Source organism: Amia ocellicauda, chromosome 22 (genome assembly GCF_036373705.1).
Source record: "Amia ocellicauda isolate fAmiCal2 chromosome 22, fAmiCal2.hap1, whole genome shotgun sequence".
Classification (NCBI taxonomy): Eukaryota; Metazoa; Chordata; class Actinopteri; order Amiiformes; family Amiidae; genus Amia; species Amia ocellicauda.
In genome coordinates, this window is record NC_089871.1 from 16136838 (window position 1) to 16159001 (window position 22164).

Consider the following 22164-nt stretch of genomic DNA (forward strand, 5'->3'; position numbering starts at 1 on the left):
GTGATCCTTGATTTGAGCTGAGTTGAAACAGTATGCTACACTCAAGCTACATATTGACATCTGAAAAACCAATTTCTCAAATGTAACCATTGAGTTTGCAACAAGCTCCCGTTCAACAGAGCACAAAAGGGTCCTTGGCCTTTAATAAATTCTGATTTGATTTGCCTCAGCTAGATCAAGAAGTTGGGTTTCTTTCATTTTAGACTCGGCAGCCCCCATAAAGAGTTACCCAAGTGTTCCCAGATACATCTGGGTGCTTTGTTTTGTAAAAGCTGAGAGACCTCTGATAGCCAGTGGCATTGTAATGGTTCAGACCGCTGGGTTAACTTGGTTTTCTTGTACTTTAAAATCACAGGAGCTGCTCCAGATAAGAACTACATTATGTAAAATTGCATTACCTATTTAAGAATGGAACTAAATTTCTGAATTATGGGTGCTTGGGACTATAGATCACTAACTCCTAATAGTTTTATCATGTTGTCTAGCAGTTATGCCTTGTTGTATAGAAACTGAAGTTCCTGAAAAATAGCCATTCTCTCAGTCACGGTCAAGGCAGTGGAAAATGAGACTTGCGTGACAGCTGCCCACTCGTTTTCCTGGCAGATAACCAGAAACCAAGAACAACAATCCCCCCCCCCCCTCTTCCCTTCCCGCTGCTGAACATGAACTATAAAGTGATATCAACAGAGAAAGCAGCCAAAAAGCCAATTCTTATTAGATAGTAATAGGAGCGGAGCACTTGGATTCTGTTAAGTCAATTGGAACTCCATTCACAACTTTCATTCTAGTGTAACTGCGGCACAAAACGATCATTTTCTCTTATCCTCCTGAACTCCTGTGTTTTAGATCTAGGTCTCTCATGGGGTCTGAGAGTACGGTATGTGTTTGTCTAACATGGCTGTGCAATATATTACTGCCATCATGGAACTACACTGAAAAAGAAAATGACTGCTGTGAAAGATTAAATGTAAAAAATGATGTAGACTATTTGTAAGTTTTGTACAGGATTCTGACAACTACAATAAGAAATGCATGACTGAGTTTCATTTTAGGCTTAGTAGGTACAAATCTTCAAAAGGGAGGAACTATGCAGGGATTCTCCCGGGATCAGATAGGTCTTGAAATTGAAATGGAAAATTCTTGAAAATCCAAGAATACTAGATCCTGGTTTGCAGATTCCAAGTAAAGCCAAACCTCAATCAACCCCAGATCATCACTGGGGATGTGAAATTCTGAATCATAATTAATGGATGAGCTCAGTTTCCACCGTCATCCTTTGATTATTTTGCTGTGACAGAAATAAATAAATCAAATCAATAGCTCTTTACAGTTCCATTCATTTACCAGGCTTGTGCTTGGCTCCTCTCTTCAGCCAGTAAATGGATATAATGCATCTCCAACATTTCCATGAGCTGACCATTGCCTCAAAACCCATTAGCTTGCGGGAGGTTATTTGAGGATTAGTATGAATTTAACAAGCACATGGCCCTCCAAGACAGCTTCTCTTGAAGGACTTGTGGATGGTGGGGGAAAACAACACTGAGATAGAAAACAATCACCAATTCAGCTGCCCACCGGAGGTGAGTGAATACACACAAACACAATAACACTTGAAGACATCCTCTAAAAGGTATTTGTGCTTTTAGATGTCATCTCAAAGAAAGTTTAATACTTAGGCTCTCCTAACTCTATTGCCTACAGTCCATGAACCGACAAACACATTGTGCACAGAAAAGCAGTGCGGCTCCCTCTTGTGGTTTTGCACAACAGCTATCCTCTAGTGCTGTAATGATGGCAGCTTGAGAACCTTCAAAACGCACTAGAGAACAGAGAGAAAGGAGTTTTATTATCAGTAGTAGAAAGTAGTATCTTTTCTTTAATGACTTCCATCTGGCAGCACCGGATAATTACCCTTCAGCCAATACTGGCAGTGATCGTGCAAACACGGGCTCTCATTAAACAGTCTAATGACGGCACAATAACATTAAGAGGAGGATAAAATCTCCAGTGCTGAAACGCCAAGACAGGTGCACATCATTGTTGCCTGCCTCATCAGATATATAGAAAATAAAGCTAGTGTGTGGCACATGAAACAGATCCTATTTCCTGCATTACCTATGAAAAAGAGATCATAAATGAGAATAGGTTTGGTTGCTTGCGCCTGATTGATCAAATCACACCACCCCCCCTCCAGAAAATAAAATTAAAAATGAAATTAAACATGAAGTGTGGTTTTAATAATATGTCTGCTTTTATATTCTACCTTGACAAAAGAAAGTTGCTGAAATCGAAGACAGCATCTTCGTGGAGGAGATGTGGGGGAATTAAATGCTGATATTTAGCGCTTTATTTATGTGTGGGTCAATCTAGCATGTCCTTTCCTAGCCTCAAAGCTTTTACTTTGACCTCAACTCTGTGGGTCTAAAAAGCCGATCTACTTTGAGATTATACAACAGAACAGTGTTTTCCCTCATTCTATTTTTAAATGATGATGAAGATGATTTATTTTAATGAATGGTAATACACATGATAAAATCAATATGTATGAAATATTTCTATTCATATATACATCAGTAGATTACAGACCTGAACTTATTACTGATTATGTCACATATATAATGTAAATACAATGGATTTGGGGATACATATACATATGTATAGGGATGCTACAAATAATCCAGATGCATTAATTAACTGCTGCTGTTTTTAAGGTTCTCGAGATGATTGACAGTTGGATAACAATTCAGATGGGAGACCCTGAAGACCCTGCTGTCTTTAGTATGATCTGCCTCTAATTTAAAAATGCTTCAATGTCCCAGTCCTGGATGGATACACACAAACAATCCTGTAGAGATTTGGGTCCAAACTTCTAATAGTTTCCTGCAAATAACCAGCAGGACTCCCACTTGTAAGATCTGTGCAACTAAAGGAATCTGAAATTTCTACTTTTTTTCCAGATCAGGAAGCACTTTGAGTTAAAAAACACATACACACACACACACACACACACACACACACACGTCTTTCACATTCCCTGCTGAGAAATCTCGTCCTTTTGACTGTGTCTCTTGCTTCAGCTGTGTGCTTTCATTGGCACTGAGGAGGACAGCAATAGAAGCCAGCTTGCATGTGGCTTTGCCAGGCGGGAGTTGCAGTTCGGCAGTGTTTCTCTTCTCTTCACAAAGTGAGGGACTTCAAGGTTTTTTCTGCTGCCTAGAGCCTTCTACATAACAGCCTAGATCCCACTCACTTCGCTCTCCCCCTCCTCCTCCTCCTCCTCCTCCTCCTCCTCCTCCCTTCTCTTCCTCCCCACCCAATGGTTTCCTTGGTTACTTTGCAGTTCAGTGCCTACCAGTGGCAGCAAGCGGGTGCAACGGCACAAATATTGTTTTCCTCGTCCTTCGGAGCCTGCAGCTCGAGAAACTTCAAGGTTAACAATCTAATTGGTCCTTTTGTGATTCATAGAAAATTCTTGCTGTTGAGTTTTGAGGTGACTGTGGGCGACTTGTCAAAAGCTATTAGTAACTTCAGTCTTCTGCTAGTATATAAGGGTGCAGTTAGGGCTGTTTCTGCTTCCCCCCTACATTTGAATAGGTATAATCATATTCTCCACACCGAGCTGGCACCAGGAAGCTCGCAATTCAACTGAGGGGCAAAGAGAGTTGGTTTCTGTAACCCATTGAAGCTAAATTCACTCTAGAAGTAGGTTAATCCATAGCTTGAGTCATAACATTTCCAGTCTTGCCAATTCATCTTAGAGTGACTACAAATGTGGCCATTTCACATATAAAACAATGATTTCACTGCTTAAGAAGTTTTTTTTTTTTTTCTCCACCCAATAGGCACTGAAACCCCTTTGTCTTGTATGTGTATTTTAATGCATAGCGCAGAGATGCCAGAAAAACAAAAGCAGAGTACAGGATATGAAAAGAATGAACAGTTCAGGATGTGTTTTGTTTTCCTTGCTCTCCAGGTAGACTATAAAGACACCTGTTTATTTATTTCTCATTGAATTCATCTTAAGTAATAGCAAGATCAATCTTTCTGGAAACAGCTTGAGAAAGAAATTGTACTCTGGCATCAGCACCCATTTCACAGGACTTTTTCATCCCAGTTTGAATGGGACTTCGGAAGACAAATTGAAGACCACGATACTTTTGTTATCAAGGCTACTTCAATTAAGCTTGTTATGTCATAATGAGTTTTCTGAGTGTTTTGGGAAAACTTTAAATGTGATATGACAGTTTTCCAATCTGATGTAGTTGATTGATTATTAATCAATGAAACTGCTGCACATATGTTTAATGTTTTTTCAGCTAATGTCCCTTTCTCATTTATATGTATAAAACTTAAAATATGTATGCGTGTATATATATATATATATATATATATATATATATATATATATATATATATATATATATATATATATATATATATATATATGTACTGCATAAAGAGAGAAAGTGATATGGGAGGAGTGGGTAAGTATCCGACTGCTCCTGTTTGCGTGATGACGCCGCCTACGCGCAAGAACGCCGCGACGCTACGTCCCGTTGAGGGAAAGAGGAGGAGAAGAGCGAAAGATGGCGACCTCAAACAATCCGCGGAAATTCAGCGAGAAAATCGCTTTACATAACCAGAAGCAGGCCGAGGAGACTGCGGCTTTCGAGGAGGTGATGAAAGACCTGAGCATCACCAGGGCAGCGCGGGTAAGGCAGCTCCGTCCTTAAAAAAAAAACACGGGTCACGGCTGGGCAGCGTGCGGCGGCAGCACCGTTACCTTGGCCGAGGAGGTAAACAATAACAAACAGCCGTCAATGCGATCAATAATCGATAGGCCGGATTGATGGCGACCGGCCCCGTTGACAGTTGCCTTGCTGTGCATCGTGCATGACTTGCCTTTGGTCTAACTAAGCAGATTGGGACACGAAACTAGGATGCAAGCACGGCAGCATTGCAACTGATGACAGTTCTGTGCGTGTGTGTGTGTGTGTGTGTGTGTGTGTATATATATATATATATATATATATATATAATGTGTGTGTGCCTTTTTTATCTCTCTCTCCACAGTCCGCAGTCACAATACATTGTATTTCACCGGGCAGTGCATTAAAAACTCGAAAATGTAGACTTTGTTAGCCTATGCGTTGGATGTGTATAGGTTTGGAGATGCGGGCAGAGGAGTTGGCTTAGGTTGCCATGCAAAAGAGGTGGCGAAAAATATAAAATGTATATATATATGAATGTAGCTACTGAGCTGGGTCCCCCGCCAAAGCAGTTTTTGATTTGTCTCCCTGCGCCGTGCGTGTTTCCTTTGTATCCTAGCGAGGGGGTTATGAGAGCTAGCGACGGGAGGGGATGGCATTTCTTGTTCATGGTGTTGGATGGGTTCATATTATGGCTGTATTTGTATTTTTGCTGCATTAAGAAATTGCCCTGTGTTCAAAAGGGGCGGGTTTTTGCAGACGTGCACCTCTGTGGGCAGAGAGAGAAAGAGAGAGACACAGAGAGAGACAGGCAGGCAGGCTGAGATTTGTGGAGGAGTTGCTTGTTGAACACTGACAGTGCCATGATATAGGGAAAAACCCACCTTGTTAGTCTGACAGATAACAACTCTTTATTTTTAAAGGATCAATCGGGAAAGGTGACACGATCAAACGGGGTAAAACGGAGTGTGTGGATTTAAGGCTGTGTCTCCTGTCAATCACATCTCACCTTTAAATCTGACTATGACAGATTGCATTTGTTTTCTCTAATCCTTTACAATTAGCCAACCCTTTTGACATTTTGACCCCGCTTTGCATTGCATATGATTGTTACACCATTTTATTTTTGTGTTTAATCACTGAACATGAAATGTGAAATAAGTTTTTTGTCGCACAGTGAAGAATTGGTCTACTTTTATTTCTCCTGAATGATATAGTTGTTGGTGTTTAAACACCTTACAAAACAAAAATGGGCATTACATTTTTGGCAGTACTATTTTATTATTCTTCCACTTGCCTATTTTTTGATTGTCTGTTCCTGAAATGTAATCCTACTACAGCATCTATGCCAAGGCTGTACAAGAAAAGCCTATTGGTTACATCCAATGACTGAACGCAATACTTACTGGAGGTTACATAACAACTTTCTTTATAGTAAGATTGTCTGAAAAAGGACTGATAAGGGTTTGCGTTTGGTTCAGTGAGATGTGTGCAAGACTTGGCATTGTTTATCCTGTTACCTATGCAGTATAGGGTATATGTACATTCAGATATTTAAGTGACTGTGATATAAACATGCTGTAACAACACAAACACAACTGACTTCTTTCTCTCTGAAAGTGGTTCAAAATACAACAGTGCTGCGTTTATTGTAATGATTTCAATGCCAGCTTTTTCATGAGGTTAACACTGTGACACTAAGTATAAAACCATAAAAGAAGCTGATCCAAATTAATCGCCTGGACATTTTTGTGCATCAGGTGGCTGTTAGAGGATCCACTGTTGTGTGTGAAATGATAATGCATGTCCGTGCTCTTTAGAATAAATTTTTTTTTGGCGTTTTGGGCACAAAGCATCTGGTCTTCAGAAACATCCTGTATTGAGTGATAGTGATAACATTGTTTTGTGCTGTTTCACTGGTAAGCTGAGCCTGTGCATTCTGACTAGAGTCCCTGTGCTGATGGAAGATTATACTTTTAAATGAATTAAAGCCTCTTTGTCCATTTCCTAAATTCCCACGTTTTATTTAATCCGTTGCAGACCTGACAAAAACTAGTGCGTTAGCAGATCATCACTAATAAATAAGGCAGTCTCTTCTCTTGATTCCCTTCTAAAACCCATCTTTAAGGTATACACCAAAAATCTGATCTGAAAGGGGCCTGGTAATCAATCATACACACCTGAGTGGAAGTATATTGCATGCAACCTTGCATATCTTGTACCAGGTCCAAAGAATAATAATGCATTTTGCTGACACCGATTGAAACAATTTGTGTTGATTTGCATTGTCTCTTTGTGCACAGAAATATTCACTTTGTTTGAGAGAGCAGTCAAAACTTAGACAGACGCACCTTTCTTCTAATTGAGCATTGTTTTAATTTATTTTTTATTTTTATTAAAATCATAATCTTTGCTCGGATTTGCATTTTGCATAGTAGTAATAACCAATAACCAGGGCATGATGGAATCGATGGGTAATCAATCATTCTCAACTCTTGCTGGTAAAGCTGAATAATTCATTGTTCCGTTCTCGAGCTGTGCTGGGTCTTTGCTCATGATCAGATCTTGTCGACGGAGAATTCCCTTCTGAATGAAACTGCTAGGCAGGAATCGGAGGGGGGCTTCCCAACTGCTGCGATGAAGGAATGCAGGGGAATGCCCGTCTTTAAAAAATATGTAAAGATTAGTTGGTAAACGAGTGTGCAGTGACACAGGAGCTGTCACAAATTGGAGAAGAAAAACAAAATTAGAAAAACAAAACTGCTCAGCTTTGAAAGCAGTATTACAGTTATTTATTATAAGCCGAGAGGAGATAGTGTGCACAAACTGAGGGTTCGTCTTGATTGTATCTACTGTACCATGTGTTGGCCTGTGTGCTTTTTGCTGCAGATGTTGCCTGCTGGTACGTGAATGGAGGCTGCCAGACTTCATCAGAGCGCAGGCATGAATGGGTTGCTCGCGGTAGCCGCAGTGCTATTTCAATGAATTGATACGGAGCGTTTCTGTTCATGGGAGAATACACGCTTTCATGGTGCGCTGAAGGTTTTTGGGCTGGCGGTCACTTCAGACTGTATTTAGTATTCACCTGCAGTCTGCGTCCAAAGCAGCTTGCATAACGAGCCACTTCACTGTTCTTTAGGTACTCGTTTGCTGTTTAAAACCATTAGCTGCAGCATTTTTCAAGAGCTTTGCATCTGAGAGTAATTTTCAAAGCCTACGGTACTGAAAGCCTATATAGGAGAGATTAAAAAAAAAAAAAAACCTGTACACCTACCTAATTAGTATAAAGTAAGTGAGCAAAATAAGTTCTGGTCATTATAAAGCACATTAGACAAAAGGCTTTGTGTTGTGGTCATATACTGGGCAACCATTATACCCTGTGATCGCAGTTGACACCACATGTGCAAAATACTGGTTTTCTCAGACTGATTTAGTGTACACTTGAATTTCACACAGGGGAAGTTGATTTTAAGTAGCTAGCTGAGCTCATCTACCACAGTTTCACATAATGAGTTGTATGGTTGTGAACTAGCTCGATTTAAGCTGCTAAACACTTTTGAGTTCTCATCAAAGATTTTCATGACTGTATACAGCAGGGAGCAATGGGGACTAATCTACTTCACTCCAATAGACCACTGCACAGTGCTGTTTTTCAATTTCATAATAGTTTTACTAGGAGTTCAAGTAATGGATTGGGGGAAGAGTATATCCTCAATGTATTAATTGTCTGTGTATTCCAATTTTCCGCACATCTGCAGAATGACTAACATTTTGATTAACAATCCTGTGTTTCATTGGGACCAGCTTATAAAACCTCAGTAGGTGTGAAGGAGCTTCTTCAGTTTTGTTAGATCGCAAAGTGCTGGGCTGTTTCTGCATCTCAATTTTAAGTGCTAAATTGCCATGGGGAATGTTATTGTAACCCAGAAAACCCAATCCAAATGAGCGAATTACCTTTTCATCCCAAGCTGTTGTGTTATGACGGGAAGACGGCGCTGTGCAGAAGCCAAAGATGTCATAATGCTTTTGCTGCTTTTAATTATTTTAGTTTTATGCAGGAGAACCTGCTAACCTCTAGGCTTAGTAGATATGATGTTGGAAGAGTCATCTGTGATCTGTGACAAGAGAACTAATACTCTGATGGCAGCTTCAAGAAAATGTTAAGAATGAGCAGCACCTGTAAAATGGGTCATATCTTTGGTGGTATGACTTATTAATCAAAGTTCTCTCGTGCTTGTGAAGGAAAGCCACCCTGTTGCTCCAGCCTGAAAATCAAAAGCGAAAACTCTGTGCCTCGCTCTCCTGTTCCCCTCAAATGTGGTAGTTGGAGACGCGAGAAAGGACCACATCTGCCATCGTCCTCGGGGCAGCAGCTCCCTTTTACAAATCTGTAGTCTCTCCAGTCTTTTTTAACTCGTCTAGACAGACTCGAATGTCAATTAAATTTTCGGCCCAGCTAATGCGATCCAGTCCAACGAGGATGCAGGAAAGAATGAATTTGCGTCAATCTAATAACATTCTTGTCAAGCGTCAACGACGGTAGGTATCTGTGGATGGGTAGCAAACGATATCAACACGGCAGTAATGTGGAATGAACGAGTGGCCCCTCAATGAGATTAGCGCTCTGCCAGACAGTGCCTCCCAGCAGCACTTGTATCAGGCAGTGGAAGTGATGGAAAAACCCAGGGTGCGCTGGTCTATTCTGGCATATTTGTGCGTCGAGTGCTGTTGGATGATATTTCAAGGACCATGTTGGCATCATTCCCACAACTTAGATCTGATTTGTGAGCCTCTTTAAAATATGCCCCTGGTGACGATTACCTGGAAATATTTACCAGTTGTCTTCCTGTAAGAAGGAGTTGTTATTCGCCAGAGGGACTTTTGATTTTTGATTCTACTCTGAACTTTCCTAATGATTTTTACAAAGCTAGTTTATTTTGCATTGCCTTTGAGCACATGAATTATCAGGCTTTTGTATCACACAGGGGGTGGGAGAATTGGGACTGAATTGTCTTCCATGTTGGCAAGTGGCGACAGAGTCTCTGCCATGGCATGCTTTTGAATTGGTGATTGCCCATCTGGTACTGGATGGTTACAGTGAAGACCACTGAGGTGTTTATAATTAGGCTTCTGAAAGTGTCTGAGACCAAAAATTCAACTAAATCGAAATCGCCTCAAGCTGCCTTCACTTGATTTGAGCCACTTTTTTATTACTTTCTACCCTGACTGAGTGTGGCTGGGCAGTCTCTCTGTGATTCCAGTTTATAGGGTCTGATGCATTGCACGGGCTGCTGTCTTCTTTATTTTGGAACAAATGGGGATAATTTCCAACCGTCCTTTTGTCGTAAAAATAAAACAAGACGACGGACATCCCTGAGCGGTGTAAATGGGTTGCTGTTCAGAGTTTGAATCGATCTGTTTCTCACTCTGTGTTGCAGTGTTGTATGGTAGAAACTAGATTTGTGAAATTGCTTTTGATGATTATTTCATGTTCTGCAGATTCCTGATCTTTGGCTTTTTTGTTTTTTCTGTGTGTGTGCAGTTGCAGTTACAAAAGACACAGTATTTGCAGTTGGGGCAGAATCGAGGTCAGTACTATGGAGGGTCTCTGCCTAACGTCAACCAGATTGGCAACAGCAGCATTGACCTGCCTTTCCAGGTAAGACCTGTCTGCAAGTGAGATCGGCTGTGTTCCCTCAACCCCCTCTGATTTTGATCTGCAGCTGAACAGGCAGCACTCCTTAAAATTCCTTCATGTTCTTCAGCAGGAAAATGGGACTGTGTTTTACAACAAGCTCAGACGACACTACTCGCCTCCTGAGACTTGCAGATTAGCCCTACTAGGCTGAACCTGGTGTTGAAATGCTGTGAAATGTAGTCTGTATATTTTAAATGCCTTCTAAAATTCAAGTTAATCCTGCCTTAAAACCAGAAGGCAAGGTCTGCATTTAGGTAAGGGGGTTATAGACGATTGTCTCGCCTGTCTTGACTTCCTGCAGACAGCTCCCAGGGCAGAACATTTGATGGGCATTCTGTACATTAGGGCTGGGCGATATGCCTTAAAAATGATATCTCGATATTTTTGTGACGTTTAGACGATACATGATATATACCTTGATATGCCTTGTTTTTATCTAATCAAGCTACAAAATAAGACCAAAGACATTTAAACAAGTCTTCATATAATTAAATATCCAAAACTAACAAATACTACATGCAGGCTGTCATGGTAAATATATGCAGAATGCAATATATAACAGTGCAAGTGGTGTGTGATTACTATTACGTGTGTTATGTTATGGGATATACACTCACCTAAAGGATTATTAGGAACACCTGTTCAATTTCTCATTAATGCAATTATCTAACCAACCAATCACATGGCAGTTGCTTCAATGCATTTAGGGGTGTGGTCCTGGTCAAGACAATCTCCTGAACTCCAAACTGAATGTCTGAATCGGAAAGAATGGTGATTTAAGCAATTTTGAGCATGGCATGGTTGTTGGTGCCAGACGGGCCGGTCTGAGTATTTCACAATCTGCTCAGTTACTGGGATTTTCACGCACAACCATTTCTAGGGTTTACAAAGAATGGTGTGAAAAGGGAAAAACATCCAGTATGCGGCAGTCCTGTGGGCGAAAATGCCTTGTTGATGCTAGAGGTCAGAGGAGAATGGGCCGACTGATTCAAGCTGATAGAAGAGCAACTTTGACTGAAACAACCACTCGTTACAACCGAGGTATGCAGCAAAGCATTTGTGAAGCCCCACCGGGTACCACTCATCTCCACTACAAATAGGAAAAAGAGGCTACAATTTGCACAAGCTCACCAAAATTGGACAGTTGAAGACTGGAAAAATGTTGCCTGGTCTGATGAGTCTCGATTTCTGTTGAGACATTCAGATGGTAGAGTCAGAATTTGGCGTAAACAGAATGAGAACATGGATCCATCATGCCTTGTTACCACTGTGCAGGCTGGTGGTGGTGGTGTAATGGTGTGGGGGATGTTTTCTTGGCACACTTTAGGCCCCTTAGTGCCAATTGGGCATCGTTTAAATGCCACGGCCTACCTGAGCATTGTTTCTGACCATGTCCATCCCTTTATGACCACCATGTACCCATCCTCTGATGGCTACTTCCAGCAGGATAATGCACCATGTCACAAAGGTCGAATCATTTCAAATTGGTTTCTTGAACATGACAATGAGTTCACTGTACTAAACTGGCCCCCACAGTCACCAGATCTCAACCCAATAGAGCATCTTTGGGATGTGGTGGAACTGGAGCTTCGTGCCCTGGATGTGCATCCCACAAATCTCCATCAACTCCAAGATGCTATCCTATCAATATGGGCCAACATTTCTAAAGAATGCTTTCAGCACCTTGTTGAATCAATGCCACGTAGAATTAAGGCAGTTCTGAAGGCGAAAGGGGGTCAAACACAGTATTAGTATGGTGTTCCTAATAATCCTTTAGGTGAGTGTATATATCCCATAACATATATATAAATATAACTGAATCTGTACCATTTTACAGCACATGTGTTGCGTGATTACTATTACTTGTGTCACATAACAATAACACAAGTAATAGTAATCACGCAACATATGTGCTGTAAAATGGTATAGATTCAGTTATATTTACCACAGCCAGGTTTACAGTGGCACATTTAACATCTGCTAGACAGGGACATTTCCTCTCTGACTGTCGCGTTTTGATTCTACTTACTGGTACAGCACGTGTTAATACTAAGTAGTTATAATAATATTAATAATAAAAATAAATAAAATATAAAATATGAATAATAAAATAAATAAAATATAATAATAATAAAAGCTGTTATACCACTTCACCATCTAATGAAACCTTCTGCATCTGTTTGCATTGCTTTCCAATTTATTAAAATGCAAACAAACTATTATTCTTTAATTTTATACAAATTATATCTGTCTACATTAGCGGGGGTGTGGGTGCGATCGTGTATTGTCGGGGCTGCTGCTTGCAGATCGAGTTCAGCCCGGCGACGAGAGCTGGGCGGACCGTTTGCGCTTGCGCATTAAAGTATCTCTTGGTTATATTGGTTATTCTGTGTCACTTCACTCTCCTCATGTCTGTTTGTGTTTCTGATTCACATTTCTTGCCGCATCCGACACGTGTGGAAGAACCAGGGAGAACGCAAAGCGTCCTAATGATGAAAAATACTGCCGTAAAGAGTGCGATTTGCGACACCACGATATAAACGATAGAGCATAATATGAAACGATAGACGTTTTTCTATCGTCATATGATATATATCGTCATATCGCACAGCCTCACTGTACATACTTGACAAACGCATGTAATCCTGTTACAGAGGGGTGAAGTGCGGAGGGGCACGGTGTTCCTCCTCTCAGGCTTGGCACCTGAGGTATTTGAGGATATGGGCAAACCGAGAAGGGGTCTGGGACAGCTGAGAGCCAGTCCTTTGGCTTCAGTGTGAAAAATGGCCCATTATTTATTAATCTGCTTAGCCCTTAGCATTCCATTCAGAGCTGTGAATGTCTGTTTTGAATCTGAAGTCTGTCCGTCCCCCACTCCCCGTTCATCCACTTCATTGTCCACTTTTTCTACAGACTCCCTTTCAGACAGCCGGACTCGATACAAGTCGATCGACCCGACACCACGGCCTGGTGGACCGAGTCTATCGCGACCGGAACCGCATCACCTCCCCTCACCGCAGGCCTCTGTCTGTGGACAAACATGGCCGCCAGATATCCTTTTTTTGGTTTTAGTTTCCAACTTACAGCCAGGAGCAGAGACCTTGTTTCAAATGCTTCTGTTAGAATCAATCCTCAGTAAATTCCTCCATATTTCAGTAATATTGGAAGGCAAATGAGTGAGTGAAATAGGTGAAGGAGGTAGGTTTTTTTTTTTTAGTTTCCCAGTGAATTCAATATTTAGCTTCAGCAGACAAATATTTTAAAAAGTCATGATCTCCTCCCGGTTTTAAGCTTGTGTTCTTTCTCCCTTCACCTGTGGTGCTAAATGAAAAATGCAGTGCAGCTCGATCACAGAAATGTATTCCCATGTATTATTCAGGCTCCACTGTGTAATGGGCTGCTTGGCACATGCTTAACAAAATGCTCTGCGTCTTCCCGAAAACTCTGTCACATTAGTCACTCTGTTTGGCAAAGGTATGTCAACAGTGGGATCAGCTTGTTGGTTTTGTTGTAATGCGTCTGTCACAGGAGCTGCAATGCTGATGTTCCCCTAAAATGTCTAATATGATTAGCAGTGATATCGGGAGCGATTTTATGCCTCAGTAGAATATCAATGAACTGTTTATTTTACTATTTCGCTACTGCAGAAGAGGTGGAAATTGGTTTGTTGTGTTTTTCAGTTGATTGAAAAAAAAAAAAGTTACATACGGCAGGAAATAATATCATACATAATAGCTAACTGGTACGGGGTGGGAATATTGAAACTGCTTTTTTTCTAAAGCAGCATTATATTTTAATGTGCCATATTTTTTTAATTTACAAAATGAAGGCTAAATTATGTGTGCATTGCTACAAAGCATTTGAAATGAAAAGGCATGTATGAAAAGAAACCCCTTCTTACTGATTCTTTTTGTGACTGTGTTAACAATGCATTTGAAGCAACCCCCCCATCTCAAAATATATGTATTTATCTAATATTAATCCAAGAGTGTCACAAAGTTCTTTCTCTCCTTTTATCCTTAACTGGGAGTCTTACATTGACAGCTGTCCCTATGGCTCCGTGTATCTGTCCCCACCACCTGACACGAGCTGGAGGAGGTAAGGCAGACATTGCATTGGGACAGTCTCATTTTGTCTACAGTTGGTCAGGTGGGAGGTATGACAACAGACCCTCAAATTCCCTTAAATTCTATTGGAATGCTGTCAAAGTTTCAGTTTTTAAACAAATCTTTACATAACTGAGCAGTCCAGACTGGCTTTGCTTATGTTGTCAGGAGGGACCCAGAAAATCCATGATTTCACAGAAATCATAAATTTGACTGCTTCCCCTCAATTTAGTATTTTTATTTTGGTTATAATATTTTGCATCATTGCTCACTTTACCTTTTGTTATTTATTTTTCAAATAACAAGTTATCCAGTTTGGGGCACTCGATCGGTGTTGGCATAGATTCTCGATCTTTAGAGAGAGGATCTTTGGTGTCAGTGTTGTGAATTTCATAACTACAGCAATAGATAAATTACGAGCATCAGTTGTTACTGATATCTGTACAAAGCTGTACAACTTTCTGACTTGAATGTCTCCTCTCTGCCACTGCATGCAATCCCCAGTGTTACCTAAAATTGCACAGCAGAAATCAAGTCATGCAAACATGCCGCTGATTTTTATTTTTAAATTTTTATTTTTTTTAACTGCAGCATTGACATTTTTTGTAATTGTGTTTTTGTAATTTTGGTTTAGAAATAAAATGTTAACCTGACAATCTGTGAAATTACTTTGCGACTATTTGTGAATTTAATTGAAATTTCATTGAAACTTTTTTCCAGGACCCTAGTTTTAAGCGTACAGACTGCCAGTGATCTTAAAAAGATCACTTAAGAATATTTTGCTGTAATAATACATTGAAGCTGAATACCCATTTTTTTTTAGAAATGTAAAAGGCGGTTGAAAAAGAAACCTGAGATACTGGTTTGGTGTAATTAAGTTATGCGGACTACCACCACACCTACGTGGTTCATATGAAGTGTCTTGTTGTTTTCTATATGGAATTTACATTATTTCTTTTTTCTTATGCTTCAAACTCTGGTCAGGAATTTCAGTTTGCAAGATCTAAAGTTGTTCTAATGTCTTTCTAAAATGTAAATCTTAGTCTTATTGGTGATCTGCTCATTGTTCCTGATCATTGCATTGTCGTTATCTTGCAGGACTAATTCTGATTCAGCCTTGCATCAGAGCACCATGAACCCCACTCCACAGGACACTTTCGCAGGAGGGTCGCAAGAGTTGCAGCCCAAAAGAGGTAAAAGAGGAATTGTACTGTGTCAATTCAAAGGACATCTTCAAGATTAACTATAATACATGGACCAGAGGGACACAAGTGTATGCCAGGTTTAGAAGAGTCCAAAAGAGAAAACGGGAGCCACTTCTTCACACAGAGACTCATGGGAAGTCAGGAATAACACCGCATGAGTGGTAACCTTTCCCCATGGGAATTCTTCAATCATTTTAACCCCAATTCCCTTCTTGAACTGTTGTCCTAACGCAAACACTGACTCAAGTGTCCGCTCTGACCCTCTAATACATTTTTGCTCCATGAAAATACCACATTCCTCTTGCCATTTTGCAACAATCTTGTCTCGCTCCCCTTCATAATGATAATCAAGGCTGTCAGTACACTCGATTTGAGCTCATTAATCTTAAGTTTTAATTAATTAAATTGCCATATTTCCCATGCACCATAGGGGGAACTTTAAAAACAAACCTGTTTTGAAAATGAAGAATTAGCGCAGATGTCTGGCATCTTGTCCTTTCTTTAGTTGTATTTGTCCTTGTATTCACACTCTGATTTATATGCACTATGTCTTCACGCAGTCCAGTCAATCAGGATAGTTTGCTAAGTCATTCTTCTGCAAACCCTGAATAGATACCATTAATAAATAAACATAGTTTGATGAAAAATATATTCTCTGAACGAAAAGTCTCTGATCAGATTTGTATGTGAATGCTTTTGAATACATCAAGTTAGTTTTGTGTAATGTTTTTTTCTGTTATTTTCTTTGTAACATCTCTCTCTCCAGTGCTCCTTCTGACAGTACCAGGCTCAGAAGAGACCGAATCGGAGACGGACAAAAACCTCCAGAAGCAGATATGGGATAATAAAAAGGTAGGCCGGGGGAGAGTCCATCAGGGAAGCTCTGGCGCTTTCTTGAATTAATCGTCTATAAGAGGCAGCATTCTTAACGAAACAACTTCAGAGACATTTCTGTTCTTCTTTCAGAATGTGTCATCAAGGCCCAAGTCTTGTGAAGTCCCTGGAATCAAGTGAGTCCTTATATTTTATGTCCCCTGGCTTCATTCATTCAGCTGTGGATACTTGGGGGCTAGATTGGATTTAATCAACACAAAAAACTTGTGTAATATGTACAGATGTGCACACCACTTATAACATTAATCTGTTTTCTTGTATTGTGTGAAATAGCACATAAAGCACACATCACAGCATGAAGAAGTTTTAATTAGATTTTAATTAGACTTGGTGCTTAATTTACCCAAAGAAATAAGTGACTCATTGTAATAAGGCAACTCATTTTATGCCAAGTAGATGCAGTATTTTGTTTTCTTTTTTAATATAGTCCAAGCTGCACAAAGCCTTTAGATTGAAAACAATTAGCCTGCTTTCAACCTGTAATCACAAAGCTGATGATAACTGGATAATTGATCTCTGGTGATGCTCATGAAGCTATTTGCACAGAAGCCAAAGCCGTGGATGAAATTAAGATAACTGCTCTGTGCTTAGTTCTTTATTTTTCTCTATACTGGTAAATATGTCTGAGAATTGAACTAAATTAGCATAAAGGGTGGGAAAAAAATCTATATTTAATAGTGTCATTTTGGCAATTCAGTTAATATTGCTTCTAAAATTATATTTATGTATCTATTTTATGTTCATCTCTGATTCAGCTTAGACAATAAGTCAATTCATTTCTGTGGCCTAACAAAGATTTACAGCTGTATAGGGTCTGAATGACTGCTTAGTCAGGTTAGACCGTATTAAGGTTCACAGGGTGGATTAAGGGTTAAGTTTTTTTTTCATTCAAGTTGTATATTCATCCTTAAATAACCAGTTCTTTCAGTTTCAGTTTTCAATCTTTCAGCCAACCACAGCCCCGTTTACATTCTTGTTTGTTAAAGGCACATTGAATATAAGGGTGGTCCTCTTTGTATCTGTTGTAAATAGCTGCTGGTATTGCATTACAGCAAATATGTTAGCCAAGAGAATTGGCAGTAACGCACCGTCTTATTACACACCCTGTCATAAGGGTCAACTACATTTGAAAAGTCAGGTAAAATAATCGGGAGGTTAAGAAAAAGTAGCACCCTTCAAGTGTGTATGTTCAGAAACTTTCCCTCAATGGTGACGCTGTTTAAGAATAGTAAATTAGTTGGTAATTTTCAGATCGGCAATAGGAGAAATAAAGTATACTTCATATACTCGTGCCTATAGCTCTAAAGTTGTTGAAGAATTAAGTGTTACAATGGCCTAGTGCTATTGCAGTGGGGTAACTGTTCAGCAGAGAAATCTTTGCCATTGGCCAGACACCAGTAGGTGTGGGTGGAAGGAGCAGTAGGAGTCTTGTAACTTCTCCAGCAGATTCACCAATTCCTGTTTTATCTTGTTTCAGAATCATGCTGTGGGTTACAATCGTTTCCGCATACAAAACGTCCCAGGTTGTCTTTCGGTCCTGTTTTAGTAATTAAAACAAAGCCTGAATTTGACTGGGGTATCCTCTGACACGATGACAGTTATTAACATTACTTTAACACACCACAGTAATGTCATCAATAAGCGCCAGATAGTCAACTGATGGGACAGACAGATAAGAGTTAGTTTCGCAAGCTGCCTTTATTTAGAAATAAAGCTGGATTCACGCTTTCACAGGTATAAACATGCCGTTTTGTATTTTCAAAAATACAATACAAATTGTAGCTGAATTCAACCTGGGAAGCTTTGTATGCTGGGAACTAAGAAATAAAATAAAAGTTAGCCAGGGTTATCAACCTCGTTATAGTTTGACAAGGCCCTGGGCAGGGACTGGTAAAGATGTGCTGTGTTCACTAAGACTTTTCTTTATTTTTGTAATTGGAATTGTTCAGTTCATGAATGATCCTTTTTGTTTGGAACAATTCTGCACTGAAGAGAACGTGGAGAACGCAGAAAGTGTGTTTAAGAAAACAACAATGGGATGAACAAAGCACTTGGTCTTGGTGAACTGTATTTATTTGGAAGAAAGCAAGTGTCACCAGGGGGGACAGAACCGCAATAATATGTTATTTTTCTTTTTGGGTTTAGTATATTTCCATCACCTGACCAGGAAAATACCACGTCTCTGATTCCAGCTGCGCACAACACGGGGGGCTCCCTGCCTGACCTGACCAACATCCAGTTCCCCCCGCCCCTGCCCACCCCCCTGGACCCTGAGGATGCCTCCTTCTCTGCCCTCGGCACCTCCAACAGCACGGGCAACCTGGCGGCCAACCTCACTCACCTGGGCATCAATGCTGCCAGTCAAGGTGATTCCTGTTGGGGCGTTACTGCCTTTTGGAAAGCAATGGGGGAGCAGTTGACAGCAGCGTTTCCCCAATTCTTGGAATTTAGCTGCTTTTAGTTTTTCTGTGCTGTGATGAAAATGCGGTGGTTTATTTTGTTTGATTATCTTTTCATTCAGAACCACTTGCCCAGTGAGTATAACAGGAGGACAGTAATCTGTTGGTTTTATGCCAATACAGCATGTGGACTGACAAATGTATTCTTTGGAACAGAAATGGGGAGGCGGGGAGCAGCATACAAAACAAGAGAAAGTTTGTTTTTGTTTGTATGTCTTCAGTCAGATTTGAAAAGTCAAGAGGTGAAATGCTGCTGCCAGCTTTCTTTCGATCAAATGCTTAATGCTTAATTAAGTCTGTAGTTAAGATCTCCTGAATATCGAGATGCAACTGAGTAAACTGATCATGCTTAAATACTTTCTTTTCTGGTCATTGAGCTTTTGCATTCCACATGAACTGCAGAATTTAGACTGTCAGTAGAAGTCTCTCCCTTTTTTGTTTTGCTTTTCAAGGTTCTATACTGTATTTTAGCCTTTTCATCGAGAGGAAAGAAAAACCTTAAACCCACTGTTAAAGTCACGACTTGCAGATGTTGTTAACAGGATTTTTTGTCAATATGGTCTATAAGCTTTGTGGAATGATCTTGTAGGTTTGTTTTTCCTTCAGACAGAGTGCAGGAAGGAATATAAAACCACCCCAAAACGTACTGAAGAACAATAACAATAAAAAAAACAGCTATGAAGAACCCAGCAGTGTCTGGACTCTATCTAAACAGCCATATAATTTAGTTAATTTCTTCCCCTCCCATGATAGCAGCCTGCCAGTGCTTGTAGAGTGATTCCTGGCTGGGAGAGTCTGAACTTTGGGTGCTCCCCGGATCAATGTTTACGGACAGAGCTGATGTCTCCCGTGCTGGCCGCCCGCTTTGCACGCCTTTGACAAACATGCCATACCCAGAGAGGGTCCAGATGGTTGTCAGGAATAGGGACGGCATTTTTGCACTTGGCTTGTGGCGCCCCTGTGATGAAAATGCAAACATTTATTGCAAGAGGCTTTGTCTCTCCCACATGCCCTGAATTACAGAGAATACCCAGATCAGTTTTATTTTGAAAAATAAAGTTGTCCCTCTACTGCAAGTGCTAGCCGTAACCCTGTGAGATCGTTCCCCAGATTTCAGTGGAATTTTCCAGATTTGCAGGTCTTTTCTTAATTGTATAATTTTTAAACATTGAGCTTTTTTTTTTTTTTTCTCATGCATACTGCTAGACTGAGCTTGACTCCTGATGAAGTGCAAGAAAAGAAACAACTTCTTATTGATCATCATTGCTCCCTGTTTGCCAGCTCTTCTCTTCACTTGAACCCAATCCAAAGTTTTAGTTATTGCACTTCAGGCACCAGAGGGGGAGGTGGGGGGGTGCAGAGGATGCCTTGTTCCTGTGACGTTTATAAAAGTCTATGATTAGTGGTTTGCCAAATCCACATCCTTGCATAGTTATTGTCATTGTTGTAACAAAAGGATACCACAGTTTCTGTTCATGTTGTCATGCAGTTCACAACATTGCTAGTTCCTCATCTTCTGTTTCGAGCTCGGATTTCAAGATTCACGTTAACGCTAAGATCGTTACGGATCGACCTGAACGTGCCTTCGCAGCCCCAACATCAAAATAGTTTTAAAAAGGGACCGGGCTGCAATGCCGGCAACGTTTGAAATAATTAGACATGCTTGAAACTGAGGTGGAGAACTTTTAGGATCAGACTGAGAACAGCTGGCTGTAATTAATGACAGTGTTGGGTGCTCAGATTGGGACTGTGTCTTCATAGGGGTCACGACATCACAAGGGGCCATGACGGGCTCAGCTCAGCGGCGGCAGCAGACGGTCATCCCGCTGACGCTCAACGCAGACTCCAGACGTCAGCAGAACCAGCAGCTGTCCCCCACGCTGTCCCCACCGCTCACCATCTCGCAGGTAACGGGCACGGAACTCGCCGAGACCATTGAGGCGACCGCTACGGACTGTTACAGACGGCCATAAACCATCTTTGAATGATTTAGCTCAGAGCGGAAGCTAAGCATAAGCAAGAAGAAAGCCAAACCAGATATTGTACAACAAACAGATGGTAAAAATAGAATTCCCTCGTTCTTTAGCGTGTGTGTCTCGGAATCTTGGCAATGCATACCAAAGCGTTATTTTTTTGTAATTCCGCGTGTTGACTTCTTCCAATTGTTATTTTTATATATTTTTATTTGAGAATGTATTAATTAAATACTTATTAATTTTGTTTCAGGAATTAATTTACCCAAGTCCTGCTTTAGTTAAAGGGCAAAATATCTTGGAGCTGTTACACACACACTTATATCCTGCCTACTTTATGTGCATTTCCCTTATTTTCATCCCTATCGAGAAATCACTTCTTGCAAAGTTGTTCTTGAAAACTACAACCTGCACTGTTTTAGTTGTAATATAGTTGTCTTTCCTTCATTCGATATTGGGATTTGAACCCTTTTTCATACAGCATTTTCCTTACTTTGAATGATTTAGGCACACATCTTCATAGTTGACTTTATGTAATATAGTGCAAAAGTAACATTTAGAAACTTTTTTTTTTGGAGGAAATCCCACATGCTTCCCTACAGCTCTCAAGCAGTCTTATAATAGTGTAGGCGAAAGTATCCCAGGTTTTTTTTCCTGTTATGAAGCCCTGTTTAAGTGCCCTACATAATTAGTGTTTTATATAAGGCTGTAGTTCCAAATGTCACAAACATTTTTTTTTAAAGAGGGGGGAGGGGGGTGACTGTTACTCGCCTCGTCTCTGGAATCTCCTCGGTTTCCAGCTAGGTTTAATCATCTGCCTTCTACCAGGCAGTATATTTAGCCAGATTTCTCCCACACACAGCCTTTGAGAATTCACTACTTCGCATTCTTCCCTCCTCTGAGTTCCTTCTCTTCTTGCTTCTTTTGCCAAAATTCACAAAGCATACGGTTCCCTGCCCTGAAAGTGTGACATTCCCCGAGATAAGTTGGCTTTATTTTTATTTTTATTTTTTTGCTTCATCTTGGGAGCAGACCAGTCCATTGTGAAACAACAACACAAAACCAGCAATGGGTGTTAGTAGAGCACAGAAGTATAACACATTTGGCTCCTGTGCAGCTT

General features: G+C 40.4%; 1 protein-coding gene across 1 annotated transcript in view; it reads left to right on the plus strand.

Moving 5' to 3' along the window:
• Positions 1-4567: 4567 nt before the first annotated feature.
• LOC136717679 (CREB-regulated transcription coactivator 1) overlaps positions 4568-22164 on the plus strand; it is a 36376-nt gene continuing 18779 nt past the window's right edge. The window contains exons 1-9 of the mRNA XM_066695120.1: positions 4568-4712; positions 10252-10368; positions 13321-13458; positions 14444-14505; positions 15612-15706; positions 16485-16570; positions 16685-16728; positions 18758-18978; positions 20812-20978. Of these exons, the coding sequence (XP_066551217.1) occupies positions 4587-4712; positions 10252-10368; positions 13321-13458; positions 14444-14505; positions 15612-15706; positions 16485-16570; positions 16685-16728; positions 18758-18978; positions 20812-20978 (1056 nt within the window). The 5' untranslated portion in view covers positions 4568-4586. The remainder of the gene's footprint in view (positions 4713-10251; positions 10369-13320; positions 13459-14443; positions 14506-15611; positions 15707-16484; positions 16571-16684; positions 16729-18757; positions 18979-20811; positions 20979-22164) is intronic.